This window comes from Candida margitis (genome assembly GCF_024628925.1).
Source record: "Candida margitis strain CBS 14175 chromosome Unknown scaffold5, whole genome shotgun sequence".
Lineage (NCBI taxonomy): Eukaryota > Fungi > Ascomycota > Pichiomycetes > Serinales > Debaryomycetaceae > Lodderomyces > Lodderomyces margitis.
Genome location: NW_026261914.1, coordinates 277,260 through 296,795, shown reverse-complemented (window position 1 = coordinate 296,795; position 19,536 = coordinate 277,260). Strand labels below are relative to the sequence as shown.

General features: G+C 38.2%; 7 protein-coding genes across 7 annotated transcripts; 2 read left to right on the top strand and 5 right to left on the bottom strand. All coding sequences in view use genetic code 12, as the record gives it.

Annotated features, from left to right (window-relative positions):
• Positions 1-414: 414 nt before the first annotated feature.
• On the top strand, positions 415-2,652 carry CANMA_005292 (uncharacterized protein; the record flags this gene model as incomplete). The annotated part of the gene is made up of 1 exon (XM_051817660.1): positions 415-2,652. The coding sequence occupies one exon, from the start codon at positions 415-417 to the stop codon at positions 2,650-2,652; it is 2,238 nt and encodes a 745-aa protein (XP_051669226.1).
• Positions 2,653-2,722: 70 nt separating this feature from the next.
• On the bottom strand, positions 2,723-4,039 carry CANMA_005291 (uncharacterized protein; the record flags this gene model as incomplete). The annotated part of the gene is made up of 1 exon (XM_051817659.1): positions 2,723-4,039. One exon carries the CDS (start codon positions 4,037-4,039, stop codon positions 2,723-2,725), a length of 1,317 nt encoding a protein of 438 aa, XP_051669225.1.
• Positions 4,040-4,683: 644 nt separating this feature from the next.
• Positions 4,684-6,000, bottom strand: CEM1 (fatty acid synthase; the record flags this gene model as incomplete). Its single annotated transcript, XM_051817656.1, has 1 exon — positions 4,684-6,000. One exon carries the CDS (start codon positions 5,998-6,000, stop codon positions 4,684-4,686), a length of 1,317 nt encoding a protein of 438 aa, XP_051669224.1.
• A 51-nt stretch (positions 6,001-6,051) lies between these two features.
• Positions 6,052-7,386, bottom strand: CANMA_005289 (uncharacterized protein; the record flags this gene model as incomplete). Its single annotated transcript, XM_051817655.1, has 1 exon — positions 6,052-7,386. One exon carries the CDS (start codon positions 7,384-7,386, stop codon positions 6,052-6,054), a length of 1,335 nt encoding a protein of 444 aa, XP_051669223.1.
• Positions 7,387-8,715: 1,329 nt separating this feature from the next.
• TRY4 (Try4p) lies at positions 8,716-9,729 on the bottom strand (the record flags this gene model as incomplete). Its single annotated transcript, XM_051817654.1, has 1 exon — positions 8,716-9,729. One exon carries the CDS (start codon positions 9,727-9,729, stop codon positions 8,716-8,718), a length of 1,014 nt encoding a protein of 337 aa, XP_051669222.1.
• A 2,714-nt stretch (positions 9,730-12,443) lies between these two features.
• ATG9 (autophagy protein) lies at positions 12,444-15,314 on the top strand (the record flags this gene model as incomplete). Its single annotated transcript, XM_051817653.1, has 1 exon — positions 12,444-15,314. The coding sequence occupies one exon, from the start codon at positions 12,444-12,446 to the stop codon at positions 15,312-15,314; it is 2,871 nt and encodes a 956-aa protein (XP_051669221.1).
• Positions 15,315-15,564: 250 nt separating this feature from the next.
• On the bottom strand, positions 15,565-19,536 carry CANMA_005286 (ATP-binding response regulator; the record flags this gene model as incomplete). Its single annotated transcript, XM_051817652.1, has 1 exon — positions 15,565-19,536. One exon carries the CDS (start codon positions 19,534-19,536, stop codon positions 15,565-15,567), a length of 3,972 nt encoding a protein of 1,323 aa, XP_051669220.1.

Sequence of the window (19,536 nt, the reverse complement as noted above, 5' to 3'; positions counted from 1 at the left end):
TCTAGACAACTTGCACTACCCTTATTCAGTATTACACAAAGGAAGGAAACACCAAAAACTTGTATATAATATACACCTGTGTTCAAGTTTGCAAATGTCTTCTTCCTGGTAAAAAACTGTTAGCCGTGTATGTAGGTAATTTCCTTACTTATCCTGTGACAATACTGTGTTCATCAACAAGTCAAACAAACTACTAAACATCTCTCTATTTATAGATCTATTATTGTTATTATTCTTTTTCAATACGCAAACACAAAATGCAGAAGAATTTGATTTTTTTTCTTCTCTCCTACAATAGAATCGTAATTTTCGAATTCATATCAAATCAATCACTGAGGTTCGTTACTGCTTGATCCCTGAAGCTTTGCGTGTTTCTCAAGCAACAACAACAACAACATTTTCCACGGGTAAACAATGGATACCCATATTAATCTGCTAACGAAACGAAAAAATAAACAAGCGCCAAAAAAGTCGAAAAAGAAACCATTGAAAGCTGGTCCTGAATATTCAAAGAATGGAATACCATACGACTATATTGTTATTATTGATGCAGGATCAAAAGGGTCTAGAGTCCATGTGTACAACTGGCTTAATCCGGGTATGGCATTAGAGAAGAAGCTTGATTTTAGTCACTCGAAACAATTGATAAAAAGGAGAGACAAAGTTGACGAAGGAGAGGAATCAGAGTCAGAGGATGACAGTGATACCGAAGACGAGGATTCCAAAGAAGGCAAACTACTGTATCCCAGAGTCAATACCAAGACAAGATGGCATAAGAAAATCACCCCTGGAATATCATCATTCAACAAGGCACCTCATAAAATAGGTAAACATCATTTATCAAAATTGTTATCGCGAGCCAGCAAAATTGTCCCCAAAGCCCAACATTATCGTACACCAATCTTTTTGCATGCCACTGCTGGAATGAGGTTGCTACTGCCCACTGAACAACAACAAATATTGAATGAAATTTGTTTATATTTTGAAAATAAATCAGATTTTTTCATTCCTGATTGTGCATCTCATGTTAATGTTATTGACGGAGATTACGAGGGGTTATATGGATGGCTATCGATAAACTCGTTAATTGGGGCATTTGATGATCCGTCTTCACACCAGCATGGAAAAAACCATACTACGTATGGATTATTGGATATGGGAGGAGCATCAACCCAGGTTGTTTTCCAACCTAATACTACTGAAATCGATGAACATCAGAATAACTTGTATCATCTTGATTTGCGTCAAGTCCCTACAATTGATAGCAGCAGCGAGGATTACAAAGTACCCCAACAAGTTGAATATAATATTTATTCTGATTCGTTTTTGGGATTTGGAATGTACCAAGCTAGAAGCAAATATATGAAGTCACTTATTGCTTCTGATGACAAGGGCGACAATTACCATTATTGGGGATGGACCAAATCGCCAATAAATGATCCATGTATACCAAAGGGATTCACAACATCTGATTATGTCAACGATCGTTCTTATGACTTTATTGGGGAATCTGATTTTGAGAAATGTTTGACACAGATTTTCCCCGTTTTACAAAATTCTACTCATGGAGGTGGAGGATCAAAAGCTAATTGTAAACAATTCAACGAAGGTGATGAAGTCAGCACGTGCTTATTGAATGAGCTTATACCATCGTTTGATTTCGATGTCAATCATTTCATCGGTGTAAGTGGGTATTGGGATGCAATTGAGGACTTGTTATCGCAACAACAGGACGACAAAGGAAACCAAAAGTGGGACAAGCTGAAGGATCAAAAGAATACCTATGATTATAAAAAGATTTTCAACAAGACGCAAAAGGTTTGTTCTCAACCATGGTCAAGTATATTGGAATTGAATTCACAAAAGGAGGCTAAGGATCAACTAAGTGAAGAGGAATTGTCAACATTGTGCTTCAAATCTTCATGGATTTTAAATTTCCTTCATTTGGGTCTTGGGTTTCCCAGGTTTGGCATTGATAATGTCGCCAGCAGCAATAAAGGGTTTGAAACCTTGCAATTGGTTGAACAGTTGGGTGGCTCCTCATTTTCGTGGGCGTTGGGACGAGCTGTGCTTTACGCCAACGATGAGTACATTCAAGCTTACAATAACTATACAAAACGGATTGAAAATGACGCAAAATCGGAGTCCACAGCTCAGCTTAAACGACCAGGGTTTTTCCATAGTTCATCGCCTAATATTTATCAATTTGGCGCTGAGCAAAATGGTATAATGTCAAGACCAAAATACATCAAAATGGATGCAAGTGCATTACATTATTACGATTATGAGACTAATGAAGAAACCGACCATGAGTCGCCATGGATTATTGAACCCCATCGTTGGCATGGCTTTATAATATTTGCCGTGTTATTAAGTTTTGTGGTGTGGTTAATGTTGGGAGTTCGGAAACGAGCATTATTTGTGACAAAAGTGTCTAGTGGGGTGAAGAAGTTAATCAAGATGACTCCTGGGTATAATGAAGCAAAGTATAGCAGTGTGCCTACAGGTGGTGGTGTCCGCAGTGGTGATGGCAATGCTGCAGATATGGAGTTAGGGTTGGAGTTGGATGAATTGGGTAAAGATGTGGATGACCAATTCGAAATTGGTGATGACGGAGAAGATGAAGAGGAGCAAGTTAGAGGAGCAAGTTAGAATTGAGAAGTAAAATCTTTCTAATAAATAAGTAATGATCAACTTCACTCTATATAAGGCATCTCTAAACTCAATCCTTTATACTGACAACGTATTTCTCTCCATTTGCACCAATCTTTTCTAAATCATTTAATGCCCCTTCAATAATTTCAAGTCCACCATCGTATTGTTTATACCTAGCAGGCTTGATTTGTGACTTTTCAAGGAACGATGTTGTAATGGCAATAAATTTTGCTCCAAATTCAATATCTTCATGAAATCTCTTGATCACTACTGGTTTCAACGTCACCAGTTTAGGAACTTGATCGTCTCTAGGTACACCAACAACACCAGCAAACAAAGGTTTACCCTTGGTAGGTTTTTTCTCGCCGTCCTTCTCTGAACCTAGTCCTGTTCTTGGTTCAAGTTTGTCACTGTTTGTATCAAGTATATTCAATACTTTAATTGCAGTCTCTTTTGACACACAATCAATACCAAAATCAACCCCATGTGGTGCCAATTCATCAATTTTGGCCAAGATCTCTTCATCAGTGCCAAACCGATCAATGACATGGTCAACTCCCAACAGCGTTAAATAGGAAGCATGCTTGTTCCCAGCAATTGCAATCACCGTCAAGCCATGCAATTTAGCCATTTGGGCACTGTAAATTCCAACAATTGTTGAACCTCCCCAAACCAACAACGTACCTGTACGTTGCTTTGGAGTTGAAGTCAATTCAAATCCAAAAGAATTGTATAACAAGATTCCAGCTGTGACCAAACCAACACCAATCGTGGCTCCGTCTTCATAACTGTACTGTGGAGGCAATTTCCACACCAAACGCGAATCAATCGCCGTGAATTGTTGAAATGTGGATGTACGGTTATCTCTGTAGCTTGTTGAGCTAACAATTACTTTATCTCCAATTGACAAATTATTAATCTCAGAGTGGGCGACTTTGGAACCAACTTTAACGATATCTCCACTGGATTCACGACCATTAATCCAAGGGAAGTGATATATTCCAAAACCGTACTTTTTGCCCTTCCAATCAATGGGGTTTAGTCCAATGGCCTTGTTTTGAACCAATACTTCATGGGGGCTTACTTCAGGTATTGGGTATTCCAGTTGTAATTGCAATGGTTCTTTAAAATGAACAATCGATAAAATTGATTGATGACGTTGATTAAATGTAATTTGGGAAATGGTCCGCGTTTCCTCTGTTGGTCGTTCAGACTCGGGCTTTGATGTTTCTAATTGTTCTTTCTCAGTACTGACCGGATCCTCTTCTTCCTTGCTTATGACTATGATCTTTCTTGATCTTTTGGAGGTTGGCAGATTAGCGGCCTCGTAAATTGGAGATCCCAATCTCTTGCGTGAAACTTGTTGAACCTTAGTCGACGACATATTTAGTTAAGCTGAGACAATAAAATTTGGTGGATGACAAAATTAGGAAGGATAAATCACTATATTATATATTGGGCTTGGAGCAAAGCACTTTGATATATGCAAAAAAAAAATGTAGATCGATAGTGAATTTTAAATTAACCACATGTGTTCAAGATTAACTAAAGACCAACAAAATAATTCCTTCCCTAACCGATGCCTAATGAACAATTAGTAGTGGATACGAATTAAGGGCCGGATCGTGGTGTAAAGCGAAATGGAGCAAAAAAGAAATGAAGATAAGCCACAGCACGTTAACCCGAGAACCGATACAAGTTCCAGCTTTTGCGTAAGTGAAAAACAGACACATTACTCAAACAATAAGTGAACAAATTGACGAAATTGAAAACTGTGGCTGCTATGGTTTTGCACCCACCGAAACCAGAAAAAAAACATTCATTACGAGCGATTACGTAATCATACAATTGTGGATTGTACTCATACAAATTTCTTGCACGTGATAAGATCAATAGAATATTAATTTCTTCTCCGAACGGTCTCTCGGGTGGGGCCAAAACCCCAGCCGAAAGATCCACAGATACACACACAGATACACAATTGCTATATATAATTATGGCTCACTAGCCTCTACAGACTCCACTTTCTCACTTTCTGTCGTGATATTTCCCAAGTAATAAACTACTATTAACTCCACCAAATCCAAATGAATTGCACATGGCGTAGTCAACAGTAACGCCCAATTTCGCTTTGTTGGCAACATAATCAAACTTTCCAAACTTCTCCTCTTCATCTCCTTGTTTACCACCAGGATTATCCAAGTTCAACGTGGGTGGAATCTGACCTGTTTTCATTGCCTGTAATGTAAAGATTGATTCAACTGCACCAGCAGCTCCCAACAAATGACCTATGGCTCCCTTCGTCGATGAAACTAGCGTCAGTTGAGGGAATAAGCGAAACAAAGCGTTGTTCTCTGCGCGATCGCCAATTGTAGTTGATGTAGCATGGGCATTTATATAGTTTACTTTAGCCGGGTTGATGTCAGCACGAGTTAAAGCTTGGCTCATGGCATTATATGCCCCTTCGCCATCTTCTTGTGGAGCTGTAATGTGATATGCATCCCCCGATAAACCGTACCCCAAGATCTCACCGTAAATCTGATCCTGTGTAACACCACGCTTTAATGCATGGTCCAAACTTTCCAATACAACAATACCACATCCTTCGCTTAGCACAAATCCATTTCGATCTTTATCAAACGGCCGACTTGCTTTACTTGGCTCATCATTGAAGTCCGTGACTAACGATCGTGCTCTAGCAAACCCTGATAATGCCAATGGGTGGATTGATGATTCAGTGCCACCACAAATCATGACATCGGCATAGTTCAACTTGATAAAGTTATAGGCATCGCCAATTGCTTGTAAACCAGTAGCGCATGCAGTTGATACTGAATGCAATGGGCCCTTAAACCCGTATTTTATCGATATGTTTCCTGCCGCCATATTGTTTAGTAGTTTAGGTATAAACAACGGTTGCACCTTTCGATACCCACCTAGGTTGAAAGCAGTGGTGTTGTCATACACATCCTGGAAAGAGCCAATGCCACTCCCAACAGCAACACCAATAGATGTCGAGCTTTTTAATGCTGTCACTTCCAATTGCGAATCTTTAATTGCTTCTTGAGCACATGCTATCCCATACTGACTAAATTTTGCCAATCGTTTAATCTCTCCCAGGGTGATATGTTCGGATGGATCCCATTTACCTTCGGATATAGGCCCTTCGGGTACTACGCCTACTACTTTAGATGGGATCTTGTCCCATCCATCTTGGGAATAATTGGGTAGTTTTGTTGTGGAAATTAAGCCTGATTCACTAGCAATAAGTCGCGACCAATTATGTTTTAAACCTACTCCCAACGGTGATATCAAACCTACTCCCGTAACCACTACTCTAGTCATGTGTGAATTTAGCAAAGGTAAGAAGGACGGTTGATGTGTCTGTACTGAAAATTATTGTCTGATTTCGTTTAGTTTAGTTATATAACTATGTAATCTTTTTTCATCACCGAGAAGAAAATTAATTTCCGATTCTGCAATTGTTACATCATCGAAATATTGGTTTAGTAACTGGACCCAATTTTTAAAAAACGACAAATTAGAATCTATAGTGTATACTCCACTAGGGAAATCTGACCGCGATGAAAGATATTCTTGTAATTTCATCACCTTAACATTGACTCCTTTAGTATATTCTGTTGTCTTTTTGAAATCCTTTTCAAATTTGGCAAAATCAAGGATAAATTTCTTGTAATTACGATACGTATCTTCCTTTGTCAACTTTGGTAAATCAATATTGTTCATTTCTTTATAGTTGGCTGTGTAAAACTCCTGGTAGAATGATGTCTTTACTTGATCTTTATGCTGTTGAAGTAAGGAAAGAAATAACATCTTTTCCGTGGGGAATATCGCGTCAACGTCGTGGCTAGCAGATGTGTTACTCTCTTCATTGTCATCATCTCTGCTATCTAGCCAGTTTTGGAAAATTTCCCGTTTCTCCTCCCTCGATCCAATGGAATGATACACGGGATACTTGATAAACTCACCAACTAGCTGGTCCTCAATTATATCCCAACTATCAAATGACGAAAACGATGATGCAAAATTATTCAACATTTGTCGAAATTCGTGTACCGTTGTGTTATTATTTTTAAGTTCTTCTTCTTCGTCAACTGATAGATCAAGCGATATTTGACTTTCATTATCAGATTGCTCTTGCTCATCTTCATTCTGATGGAGTACTTGGGAGACTATGTTATCAACTTCATCTTTCTTTTTTGGTAAGGCTTTCTGCTGATTCTCCTGACTCAATTCATCATTTTCTTCGTCGTCATCATCATCCTCACTTGATGAGTAACCAAAGACAATGCCCTTGGACGGTAGAGCACTCAGATCTGAATCTTGAATATTAACAGCTGGTTCCCCTGCAATCTCATTGGCGTCATCTTGAGTATATTCATTTTGATAAACAATTTCCACCTCATCAGACACATCCTTTTGGCCTTGCCGTATTGTGTCATCTCCTCCATTACCTCTATCACACTTTCCACTCCTGCTCGTTTCAACCCTTAGGCCTCTTGCTTTGGCAAATAACAACCCTAATTGATCATAATTGACCAGTGATAGTAATTGTTTTGTATTAATATCATTATAGTTTTCAGCTAGATCACTCAATTGCCAGTAAGAGTGGCCATCTTTTGCATTGAAGTAAAAATGGTGCAGAGTATCAGTTATAATTATATACCATGCAGATGATTGTGGAATGGGATAGATAAATAGCGGTTTCATTTACTGACAAGTTGAAACTTTGGCTGTCCTTCATAATACAAGGACAGATTTTTTTTCTTTCATTTTTAGAGATGTTGCTACCAACGGACTTTCACTGATAACAAATCTTTCGTACACCAAACGGCTTAGATAAGAGACAGGGAGGCAGCCGAGATGAATAGAGAGTGGTTGGCGAAGCTCTGCACTGTTGTTACAACAGTATATATCTGCGGATATTAGGCACATTTTGTCCTCCTTCCTGCATTTTATTTTCGATTTCTCCGGGGTTATAAAATAACTTATTATAACTCCGACTGCTCCGATGTCACTCCAATCTCTCTTATCTGTGCAATATCGTGCATATTTAAAGGAGTTCCGGGGAGAAATACAAACTCAATTCGCAAATCAGGCCATTGAGTGATTTCCATTTTTTTTTAATACAAACCTGCAATGCAAGACAATGCCATCTTATCAATATCAGAAGCGACTCAAAACGATATAAGGATATCGCGTCTGTGCAGTTGTTTAATTTTTGGAATAGGTGCAGCTATTTGACCCCACTTTTCTATTTAGTGATCGGCATTCCTGGAAGGTTCGTAAACAGTATATGTTGCAGCACGATTCAGACGTAAAAGCAGTATGAAAGGGCGTGTTGGTGGACTACATAATTTACTCCTAGCAAAGATAACTAAGATTTAAAGAGAAGACTATCAATCCATAATAATTTTGATTACTTGTTGGTTAAGTTGAAGGTGGGGAAGTAAAATTTTATAAAGAACGGTGGGCTGGAACTTTATAGTAGTTAAAAATTAGACGATAAAACAAATGTGTAACGCCATGGAATGGAGCGACTGAAAATGAAATGTTTCATTTCAAACAAAAAACGAAACGGTCACTTCCTAGTCTTACTGTTTCATAACTACCACCTCAAATGAGTTCGGTAGTTTTTTCAAAGCAAATTTCGGCCCGAAGGTGTATTATATTGTCCATATAGATTTGTTAATGTATTTGGTAGCGTGCTCTGCACAGTACTTTCCTTCTCTCGCTTCTGCCCCCTCTTTACCTGCATATAACCAACGCTGTTTTAACAGAAAAACCCCGTGGGGAAGAGACTGAAAATAAAAAAGAAAAGAAATTTTCAAATTTCAGTTGCGCAAACGACTTTGTGTGTACGTATTTAGAGAACAATAGCAAACAGCCGGGGGTTAAAACAAAAGTCACCAATAAGAGTCTGAACATCACCATTTTCCATATACAAAACACCTGTAAGGACAAATCCCCCTTCTAGTTGGATGTGTAAGGTATACATTATTGTTACTATATATACATAAATAACTTCAGTTTAATTAACTAACTAACTAACATATTAACTGACATTTTTAAGCGTTTAGTCTCTGGAGTTTCATCAATTGGTGAAACTAATTCTGTAGTGTTATCAGAACCAGTGCGATGATGATTATGATGATGATGATTATTGCTCAGTCGAGATGTGAATATTCTTCTATTGGAGTACATCCCTTCTTCTTCTTCCTCTCCTGATACTTCATCCGACACTTCAGTTTCCTCGCTTATTGAACCACCCCTAGCTTCAGCTACAGCAGAAGCAACCTCACCACGGCTTACTCTTCTTGTTTCTCCAAGAATATCAGATTCTTTTGCAAGATCACCTCCACGATCCCCAACTTGCGTGTCACTATTTTCATCTGATCTTTTATTCTTGTATGATCTTCGTATTCTACTTATGGCCTTTTCACTACCGTCATGCAAGTTTTTAGCATGTCGAAGTAGCAAGTCTCGTCTGGAAAATGGTCTGGTGCATATGCCACATACAAATGGCTTTAATTTATTATGGGTTGATTGTACATGTCTTGTCAAATGTTCTTCTCTGGTGAAAGCTCGTTGGCACAATTTACAATTGAAAATACGAGAATGTCCTGAAGCTGTTTTTGATCCAAAGTTTTTGGTATCAACCTTTAGCTTTTTGAGTTTATTGGAATCTGTCAGGTGAGATGATGATGTATTGTCATCATTGCCAGTGGTGTTTGGTAGTAGTGAACCTTCTTCTTCCTCCGAGGAAGTGGAGTAAGAACGTGACTCTAATGAGCTGCTGGTTGAATTGGTGGATGTCGTGGTATTTATAGGTGATGATGTGTAGTTGTTACCGTTGTGATGAATAGAGTCTGTAGTGTTTGATGTGTAATCATCATTGTTGCTTGAAGTTGAGGGTGGTGGGTGTAAATACATCTTGTCACTACTAGAACGTGTATTTTTTTGCTGCTGCTGTTGTTGAGTAGAAGTGCTATTGGAATCAGATATTAGGTTTGAAATGAGTGGTGAGGTTGGGGCAGACCTAGTAGTGGACATTGAGTGATTCTGTAGTAAAGTAGTAATTTGCTGTTGTAGTGTAGAGTGTGTCAGATGAATAGATATTTGAGCAGTATTTCTGTTGTCAAATGACGATGATGTTATTATAAACTATGGTACACTTATAAAAAAAAAACAAAGAATTGTGGAGGGGAGTTGTATAGATTATATAAATTCTTCTTCGAATTATTGTATGACAATACTTTGAGAGCCAAGGTAACATATAATATTAGTATTAGTAACACAAATTTAGAGGGGGTAGTGTATAATCTTCCAATTAACTTTTTAAAATCCATAAAGTGGGGAAGGTAAGAAAAAACTTCGCATGGCTGAAAGGAACTATGAGATGCTACCATATGATATTTCAAAAAATTGAGTGCATACTAAAACTTTAAAAAAAAGAAGACAAAGAAGAAGACGAACAGCGACAATTTGAGTTTCCGTGAATCATTTATTGGGCTTCTGATTATACCATACATCTATTTATAGTTTTCGTTGTAAGAAGAGTACATTATTGGGGGGGGGGGAGAAGTTGTTAATTTTGAAACAAATCGAAACATTACAGCACTTTACAATAATATAAAAACAAAGAATAAAAAAGAAAGATAGACAGAGAGAAAGTGGGGCGGGTGAAGGACATAACAAATAGACGGAAAACAAAGTAGAGATTAGAGTAGAAGTAATGTAAGCCTTCAGAATCACGGGCTTTTCTTTCTTCAGCCATCATTTAATAATAGTAACATAATACGAATATTAAGTATGAGAGGACAAGAAAAAACAGAAACGGAATTGTGAATTATTTCATTTTCTCCTTCTTTTATTAAAAGTCCGACTTCAATAATAATACGCCCTAAACTTCAAGAGACTTCCAAATTCTAATCTCTGGGAAGAAAAGGAAAACCTAATATCATATTATGCCAATGATTAAAGAAACAAGAAAACGTAAAATGAAATTAAGGCAAAGACTGTGTGTGTTTTACAATGATTATCGTTGTGGTGGTGGTGGTAACGGTAGTCAAAGTAAAACCCAACTCTAACACAGTTTCGTCCTTCACAGACTGAATTTTGCTCCCCATCTCCTTTTGTTAAATATTGCATTTATAGAAGTCGAGATACATACTAGCGTTGGCGGAGAAAGAATAGCCTCTCGTGCACGGAACTCCTTCTCTGGTCTTTGTACGTTTGTTAGGAGAGAGGGGAAGAAATATACAAAGGATGTACACAGCAACAACTAGCAGCATTTTCTCTCTCAAAAATTCTCCTTTGGTTTTCCAGTGCATGATCAACTTCAACTTTTATTAGTTGGCACTGTATGTACGAAATCTTGGATGCATTGCCTTGTCATCCCTTTCGCCTGTGAGAGAAAAGTGTCATACAGATAAAGGTCATCAATATCAAGCTAATGGCCTAGCCTGTTGAAGTTTCAACTCTCCCACGGCAAGAGCAACAAATCCAGTTCTTACCCCCTCCCTTTTCAATCATTCTCAGTTTTATTCTTTTCTAAAAACAAGAGCAAAGTTTAAAGTACGAATGTAGTTTTTAGCCTCTCATCACACCCCACCTTTCCCCACAATTAGAATCATACAAGCATTTACGATTGACTATTTGTTCTAATAAAATGTTACTACTCGGAGTAAGTAGATCTACTATCGTATGGTTAAATGGAGAATGAGGTACTACTGCCTTCACCCCGGCTATCTTCACTGCAGACAAGTCTACAGGTACACACCTCTTTTTACAAGTCTAACACCAACGACAATACCACGAAGGAGTCATGTATATATGATTTGTATAATGGTAAAGCAAGGAGTTGCAAATCAATTGATCTATAGAAGTAGTAGAAAGTTCGAAACCATATCTTCCTTGTGGATGTGAGCGTACGGTAGTATTCATTCTATGGGACGATTTCTGGCATTTACTAATTTTCAAATCTTCATTTTTCTAGAAATACCCCTATTGGGTAAAAGATAAATTTCAATCAAAAAACCCAGTTTTCGAACAGCTGTTTAGCACTCTTCGGAAGTAATCAATTCATTTAAGAACAGACTATTTTCCAAAAGTGTCTCATATTTTGAGTAACCTTTGTTAGCCATGTGTAGTCTCAATTAGACTAATTATCTCACAATATTCTGAAGTAGTGGTTTCCTATTTGGGAAAACGTAAGTTCTTGAAAAAATGTATTTTTTGGTTGAATCGTTTTTCAAGTAGCACATTTAAAACATCTTCAGAATGTTGGATTAAAAAGTAGTTTAAACGCTAGTATGAGTAATTCTGAGTAACTTTTGTTAGACAAATGTATGCTGAAAGCGCATTTTATGTGACAACTTTGGAAAAGGAAAAGTTTGTTGCACTCTCTGGTTAGATAACTCAGATTTGCTAAACATCCAGGTTGTTAACCATGGTATTTACATTGGAGGCGTTGCTCTTAGTCCTACCTAATTACCTACAAGAGTCTTTCAACCAATTCAATTGGCGATGGTGAAAGACTTGATAATGCACTGCTGATGTCGCAATATATATGTTGTATCAATCAGCTTGCGTCACACAAAACCTGGTTTTCTTTATCAGCGTGTCAACAGAAAAAAATAAAAAGGCAACCTTCGCGCGCTACTACAATCATTCTCTATCTTAAACCAGAGATTTCCACACTTTTAGTTGCCTCCCCCATTTCAAGCACATCCGAGCATCATTATTCATCTAATGCTCTGGGCAGTATGTCATCTAACCCATACAACAATGCATTCAACAGTATATATAGCCAAGAGAGTGGCAAGGACAACGAATCGGCCGCACTAACACCGGGCATCAACAATAATGATGACCAAGACCGGCTACATGTTCAAAATGAGGACACCTTTCTCTCGCGAATATTTGGATTAAATTCGATATACAATCAGTTGCAAGATAACTATCAATACTATGATCCTGAGTATGACAGTACATTTCAACAACAACAACAACAACAACAACAACGAAGAGCGTTGCTTAGTGAGGATGTAATTGGCAACAACAGAGGTAGTGACAGCGTGGGAGGCAGTGCGATTGGGGCTGGTCTAGCTCCCTCAAATCAAGAGGATCTTGATGAACTGCTACTACCCAGTGCTATACCAATGGATAACCTACAAAATATGCAAAACATAGTGACAAACTCCAACAGCTTACTTGACTCTGAATCAGATTCGGACTTGTCGTCGAGTTCGGACTCATATGTGAGGCCAAGACCAAACAGAGCAAAGTTGGATAAGAAGCAGCAACAGCAGCAACCACAGAACAAAGGTGTCGAAATGCACCTCAATCAAAGTCAAACTGCACCTCCAAAAGCACCCCTTACACAATTAGCACCAAACCCTCAGCCTTCAACAGGGCCCATAATCGTCGATTCACAACACACCCTACCATTGCACAACATGACCAAGCTGTATCGAAAACCACCTCAACAACAGTATGTAAACACAAATTACAAGCCAACAAGAACAAGAGCCAATCGATTGGTTATTCCTCCAAAAGAACGGGCGTTGTACTTATGGGCCAATATCACCAATATGGATGAGTTTTTAAATGATGTCTACTATTACTATCGCGGTAAGGGACTACTAAATATAGTACTTTCCAGAATTGTTGATTTAATTATACTTGTCTTTATCATTGGGTTCACAATATTTTTGAAATGGGGTATTGACTACTCATTATTTTACGAACAGTATCGCAATGGTATTCACTATGTCTTGGCTGATTTGATTACAGAAGATTTTGCGAGCCGAGTCCCCTTCTTGGTTAAATTTCTAGTGTTTGGATTTACACTATATATTATACTTCGATCAATTCAATTGTATTTTGATTTCACTTACAAGTTGAAAGAAGTTCAGAATTTTTATCGATATTTATTAAATGTTGGTGATGATGAACTACTGACAATTAGCTGGAAAACAATTGTTGAGCGATTGATGCTACTTAAAGACTACAATAGTTTGACATCGTCGCTGAACCCGACTGAAAACCATTACATTAATGACTTGTCATCAAAAGTACGCTTGGATGCTCATGATATAGCCAATAGGATAATGAGACGTGATAATTATATGATTGCGTTGATTAACAAGGATGTCTTGGACTTGTCAGTATTGTTTATGGACCAAAAACAATCATTGACAAAGACTTTGGAGTGGAATTTGAAATTGTGTATTGACAATTTTGTATTCAACCAGCAGGGACAGATCAATGGATCAATACTCAAAGATTACAACCGGAATCAGTTGGCACGCGAATTGACGTCAAGATTCAAGTTGGCGGCAATGATCAACGTCGTCCTTTGTCCATTCATTGTGGTTTATTTTGTCTTGTTGTATTTTTTCAAGTATTTCAATGAATATAAATCAAACCCAAGCTCGATTGTTGGAGTGAGACAATATACTCCTTATGCTGAGTGGAAACTTCGCGAGTTTAACGAATTGCCGCATTTTTTCCAAAACAGGTTACAATTATCAATGACGCCAGCCAATACTTATATTGATCAATTCCCCAAGGGATTTCTAGTCATAAATGGAATGAAGTTGATTAATTTCTTAAGTGGATCAGTATTGGCTGTCCTTGTTGTTTTGGGTATTTTCTTGGACAACGAATCACAATCGTTTTGGTCATTTGAAATAACGGAAGGGAAAACTACCTTGTTTTACATTTCTGTTTTGGGTACCATTTGGGCCATCACTTCATCTTCTTCTTCAACGGCAGCTGCTACTGCAACTGAACAAAATCAGCAACATTTTTCCACAACTCGGACTATACATGATCCTGAAGCTAATATACGCTATGTTTCGAAATTTACGCATTATTTACCTCGATCATGGAAGAAACGGCTACATACTGTCCAAGTGAAGAATGAGTTTTGTCAGTTGTATTCATTAAAAATTGTCATTATCATTTATGAAATCCTTAGTTTGATTTTAACCCCGTATATCCTATGGTTTAAAGTATCTCAGAACAGTGGCACCATTATTGATTTCTTCAGAGAGTACAGTATACATGTTGACGGGTTAGGTTATGTTTGCTATTTTGCCATGTTTAATTTTGAAGAAAAGGATAAGAATATGATGGCTAGTGGGAAACAACGTCGAAAAAAGAGAAATAAACGGAATTCAAGAAATCAGCAAAACTCAGACACACCTCTGCCAGGACAAGATTCGGACCCTAGTGATGAAGAGGGCGATGATGATGACGATGGCGAAATATATAGCTTGCAACGAGATCATAAGATGGTCAAATCGTATTACCATTTCATGCAAAATTACAACGATGAAGATACAGCAGCTGCTGCAAATGGGACAAGACCAATCAGAAGAAACGCCAAACCACTCACGAGTTCCATCACTAGTCAATTCAACAGTAATGCAACACAAATGGGCTATAATGCTGAAGAAAATGATGGTGATAATGATGATGAATTGACTGATTCGATATTCAAGCTTAACTATAATAAAATAGACGGCGATTTGGGCAATGATCTATCAAGGAATAAATCCAAGCGGAAAGGTGGCGTATTAGGAATGTTGAATCAATTTTATAAGCAAGATATTGGCCGCAATGTATAGTCTATTTTTTTTATATATCCCCATTCGCAACCTTCTTTTATTATTTATTCAGATTGCATTTGAAAATGGCAGTAAAGACACAGTCCCAGTTACCTTGCTAACGTTTGGACAAGAGAACTAATTCAGTACATGCTTCTCCCAATGCTATTAACAAAAGACCCGTTCCCTTCTATTATTAAACTCTATAAATTATAAACTGCGTAAAAAAATTGAAACCACACCTCAAATGAAATCTCTCTCTCTCCTCCTCTCAATCCTTCATCACCACATCAGCAGTACCATCACCATTAGCATTGCCAATCCCGCTCTTCTTCACCGCAGACTCCAACAACCGCAGTCTAAACTGGTTGAAAACCAGTTGTAAATTATTTCTCTTGATTGGTTTCGATAAGAACCCATTCATTCCACAATTAAAACATTCTTTAACATTACTCTCATCAGCAAATGCAGTCAAGGCAATAATGGGCCCTTCATAGTGCAAATCCCGGCGAATTAATTTCGTAGCCAACAATCCATCCATTTGCGGCATTTGCACATCCATAAATATTAGTGCGAATGGATCGTTGGCCTCATTAGCAGTCTTCACAAAGTCAACAGCTTCAGCTCCATTGCATGCCATGGTTAAATTGGTGAATCCTTGTAATTTCATCATTCGTTTGATTACTTCCTGATTCACTCTGTTATCCTCAGCAATCAAGATCTTCAAACCTGTGATATCGCCATTTGATGAAGTTAGATTAGCACCGTTGTTTTGACTATCGAGATGTTGTTTGCCATTGGCATTAGAAGATACTTCTTGTTGTCCGTTGTTTTGATGACGGTAACCACTTTCATCTGAATCAACGGATCTCCTATCCATGGCTGAATTTGCAGTACCTGTAGATCCTTGATGAAGTAGTTCGGGCTTTTCAGTAAGTAAATTATTTAAGTTTGGTTTAGACTTAGCACTTTTAACTGATCGCTTCAAAGGAGTGGCATTTAATTGCAGTACTGATGATTCTTTTTCATCCTCATCTTCATTATCAATACCGCCATTGGCTTCCCCATGTGCATCATCATGCATCGACGCTGATGAGTTTGAAGTATCACTTCTACCAACTGACGAAGAGCCTTCGCCCACTGTTGATCCACTGCTAGCACTGTTATTCTTATCAATAGGTTCCAATGTCATCCTAGTGTCACGATTTCCATTTTCATCATGGACAATAATTGCCTTCTCATCAAATGCAACTTTTCTATTACTTTTAGCCGTCGGGTTGAACTCATCGTCGCAAAACATTTCCAAATCTTGAGGTGGAACAACAATCTCACCCGTTTGAGGCAATGGTATCGTCAAGGTAAAGCTCGATCCTTTACCAACAGTTGAGTCTAAAGTCAATGACCCCTTCATCATTTTGGATAATTGTCGACATATACTCAAACCCAATCCAGTTCCACCATAACTTCGACTCAAAGTCTGATCTCCCTGAACAAACGGTTCAAAGACTTTCTCTTGCAATGCGGGCTCAATACCTGATCCAGTATCGGTTACTTTAATTTGAACGACCCAGGTTTTGGGCTTGTACATTTTCCTAATCTTGAATGCTTTATTATCCTTGACAACTTCATGGTTAGCCATATTTGCATCAAAGTCAGAGCGTTTATCTAAAGTAGGATACGTCTTGAATTCACTGGAAGACGATGTTGGATTGGCTCTGTATGTTTGCTCAAAATTGATAGTTGTGACTGACGGGGTTCGACTGTTTCGTGAAGGGATCTTTTCCAATGAATTACCAGGACTCATACTTGGAGTAGCAGGAAGTGGCTTGTTGCCGAATTGCGATTCGTACATTTTGTTTTCATACTGCACTGTAGCTAAAGTAGCTATGGAATGGATATCATCGTCGGTAATATCATTGTTTTTATTTTGGTCATTAGCGTTATTAATTTCGTTAGTGTCATTATTGTTAGTGGTAGCTTTGACGTCACTGGTATCAGGTGGCAGTTGCTCTTTGTTAAGAAGATCATTATTTTGCTCGTCGTTATCAACTTTGTCGAGGGCTCCTTCAGAATTGGAGGTACCTACTACTGGTACTGGCTTTTCACTAAAGTAATCATTTGACTTGTCAAACTCAATCACTGGTGATAAAACTGATGGTTTCTGCTGTGGTGAAACTGGGGAAGCCGGACGTGCTGTTGGAGACGACAAGTAAGGCTTTGTGTTTGATGATCTTCTTAACGAGCTTGACACCCCAAGATTATTATCAAGGACGTATACATGCTCAAAATTGTCCTTCTTTGATCTCTCATAGTCATACTCACCAACCATTTTAAATGAAACACCAACTGATCCATCCACAGGGGTGAATTTTAGTGCATTGGAGACCAAATTCATGATTATTTGAATAATCCTATTTGAATCGCCATAAAGAATCAATTTTCTAAATATTTGTGGTTTGACTAAAATTTTAAAGTTAACTCTTTGATCCAATGCCAATTTGGTAAAGATTGAGTGGACTTGATAAACTATTTCAAGAATTTGGAAATTTGATTTTTCCAATTTTGACCTATTTAAGGTATTTTTAGAATAGGTTAGCAATTCCGTTAAAATGTGAAGCAATAGTTCACCGGATCTGTAGATTAGCTTTAATGAATCTTTTAATCTAGCCTCGTCTTGCTCTTCCATGGCAATTGACGACATACCAAGTATACCATTCAAGGGCGTTCGCAATTCGTGTGATATGTTGGCAATAAATACAGTCTTTGCCTCATTTGCAGCTTCAGCCTCGATTTTGGAAGCCTCTAATTCCTTGGTTCTCGATTTGACTCTATCTTCCAAGTGTGTATACTGCTTTTCCAACTCCTCGGTCATGATATTAAAGGCTTCCGATAACTCAGTAAGTTCATCCTTGAATAGCATTTTGGAACGCGGAATCCTCGAAGGTAATCTAATACCACTGGAGTTCCCTGATCCTGAGCCACTGGTTGACATTGAGTGCACGCTATCTCGTTTCGAAAGTTTCTCATCATCTACCGTATCACTTGAATACGGTGGTAATTTTTCACCAGAGTCACCATTGTTTGCATTTTTCTTGCTTCCTTTTTTATCTTTCTTGTATCTGGTTATGGATTCAGTAGCTTCCTTAAGTCTCGTAATTGGCCGTATGAACCAAATGGCTAGGGTGAAGGTGACAGCGCACATGAAAAATCCTACACCAATGGTGACACCAATAATGATGTGCGTCATCTTTGTTACTGGTGCATTAAACGAAGATTGTTTTTGAGACGTTATAATTAGCCACAGCCAGTTACTAAATTGGATTTTGTAGTAAGCCACAGCGAGTTTTACTCCAGTCACTGATTTCAAGTTTCTTCGAACACCCAGTGTGAGATTTGTTGTCCTGAATGCTGGCCCAATGAGTGAAGAACTATTGATATTGTAAAAATGGTCTGGTTCGATAAGTGAGCCATTGTTGGGGAAAACAGCTTGATATCCTATTAGTGAATCTCTAGTTCTATTCGCATCATAGTCCGAAGTGTTGTCATCATATACTGGTTGAACCGCTATTGTCCAATAGTCGGATGATGTTGTGTTTAATGCAGAAAAGATGGAAGACGCTGATGAAATCACAGAAATATAACCAATCACCTCCTCAGACAACTCCTCGCTATAAACTGCGACAGTGACACCAGCAAAATAAGGATCAGTAGTCACATGAGTATTGTTCGGTAGTGGTCCACTGTAATAATATTTGTCGTCACTATGTGTATAGTTGTCGACAACAGCAGGTAATGGGCCACCATCGGGTATGGGATATAACAGGTTTCTAGTTTGGTTGGAAATAAAGACTTCGTCATATTCAGTTGCTGTGACGACGTTCAAATCTTTGTCGTATAGTCTGGCTGATACGATTTGTTCAGTGATTGTATATTGTAAAAAGAGGTCGTCTACCCCTTCGAATAAGTTTGACAGATCGTTACCTTGCTGGTGTGACATCAAAGGAGATCGTATCCCGTCCACTTGAGCCAAGGCAGACACTGTTAGTTGAACGTAGTTGATAGACTGGCTAACTTGTGTCGCTTTTAGTTGTGATATAACCTCTAGTCGCTCTGATCGTAGATTTTTTAAATTGTTGCTGAAGTAAATACCAGTGACAAGACCGAGAATGAGAAGTGATAGTAGGCAGGCAAACCCAACAAGGACCATTAGCTGGGTCCTGATACCAATTTTCAACCTCTTCAT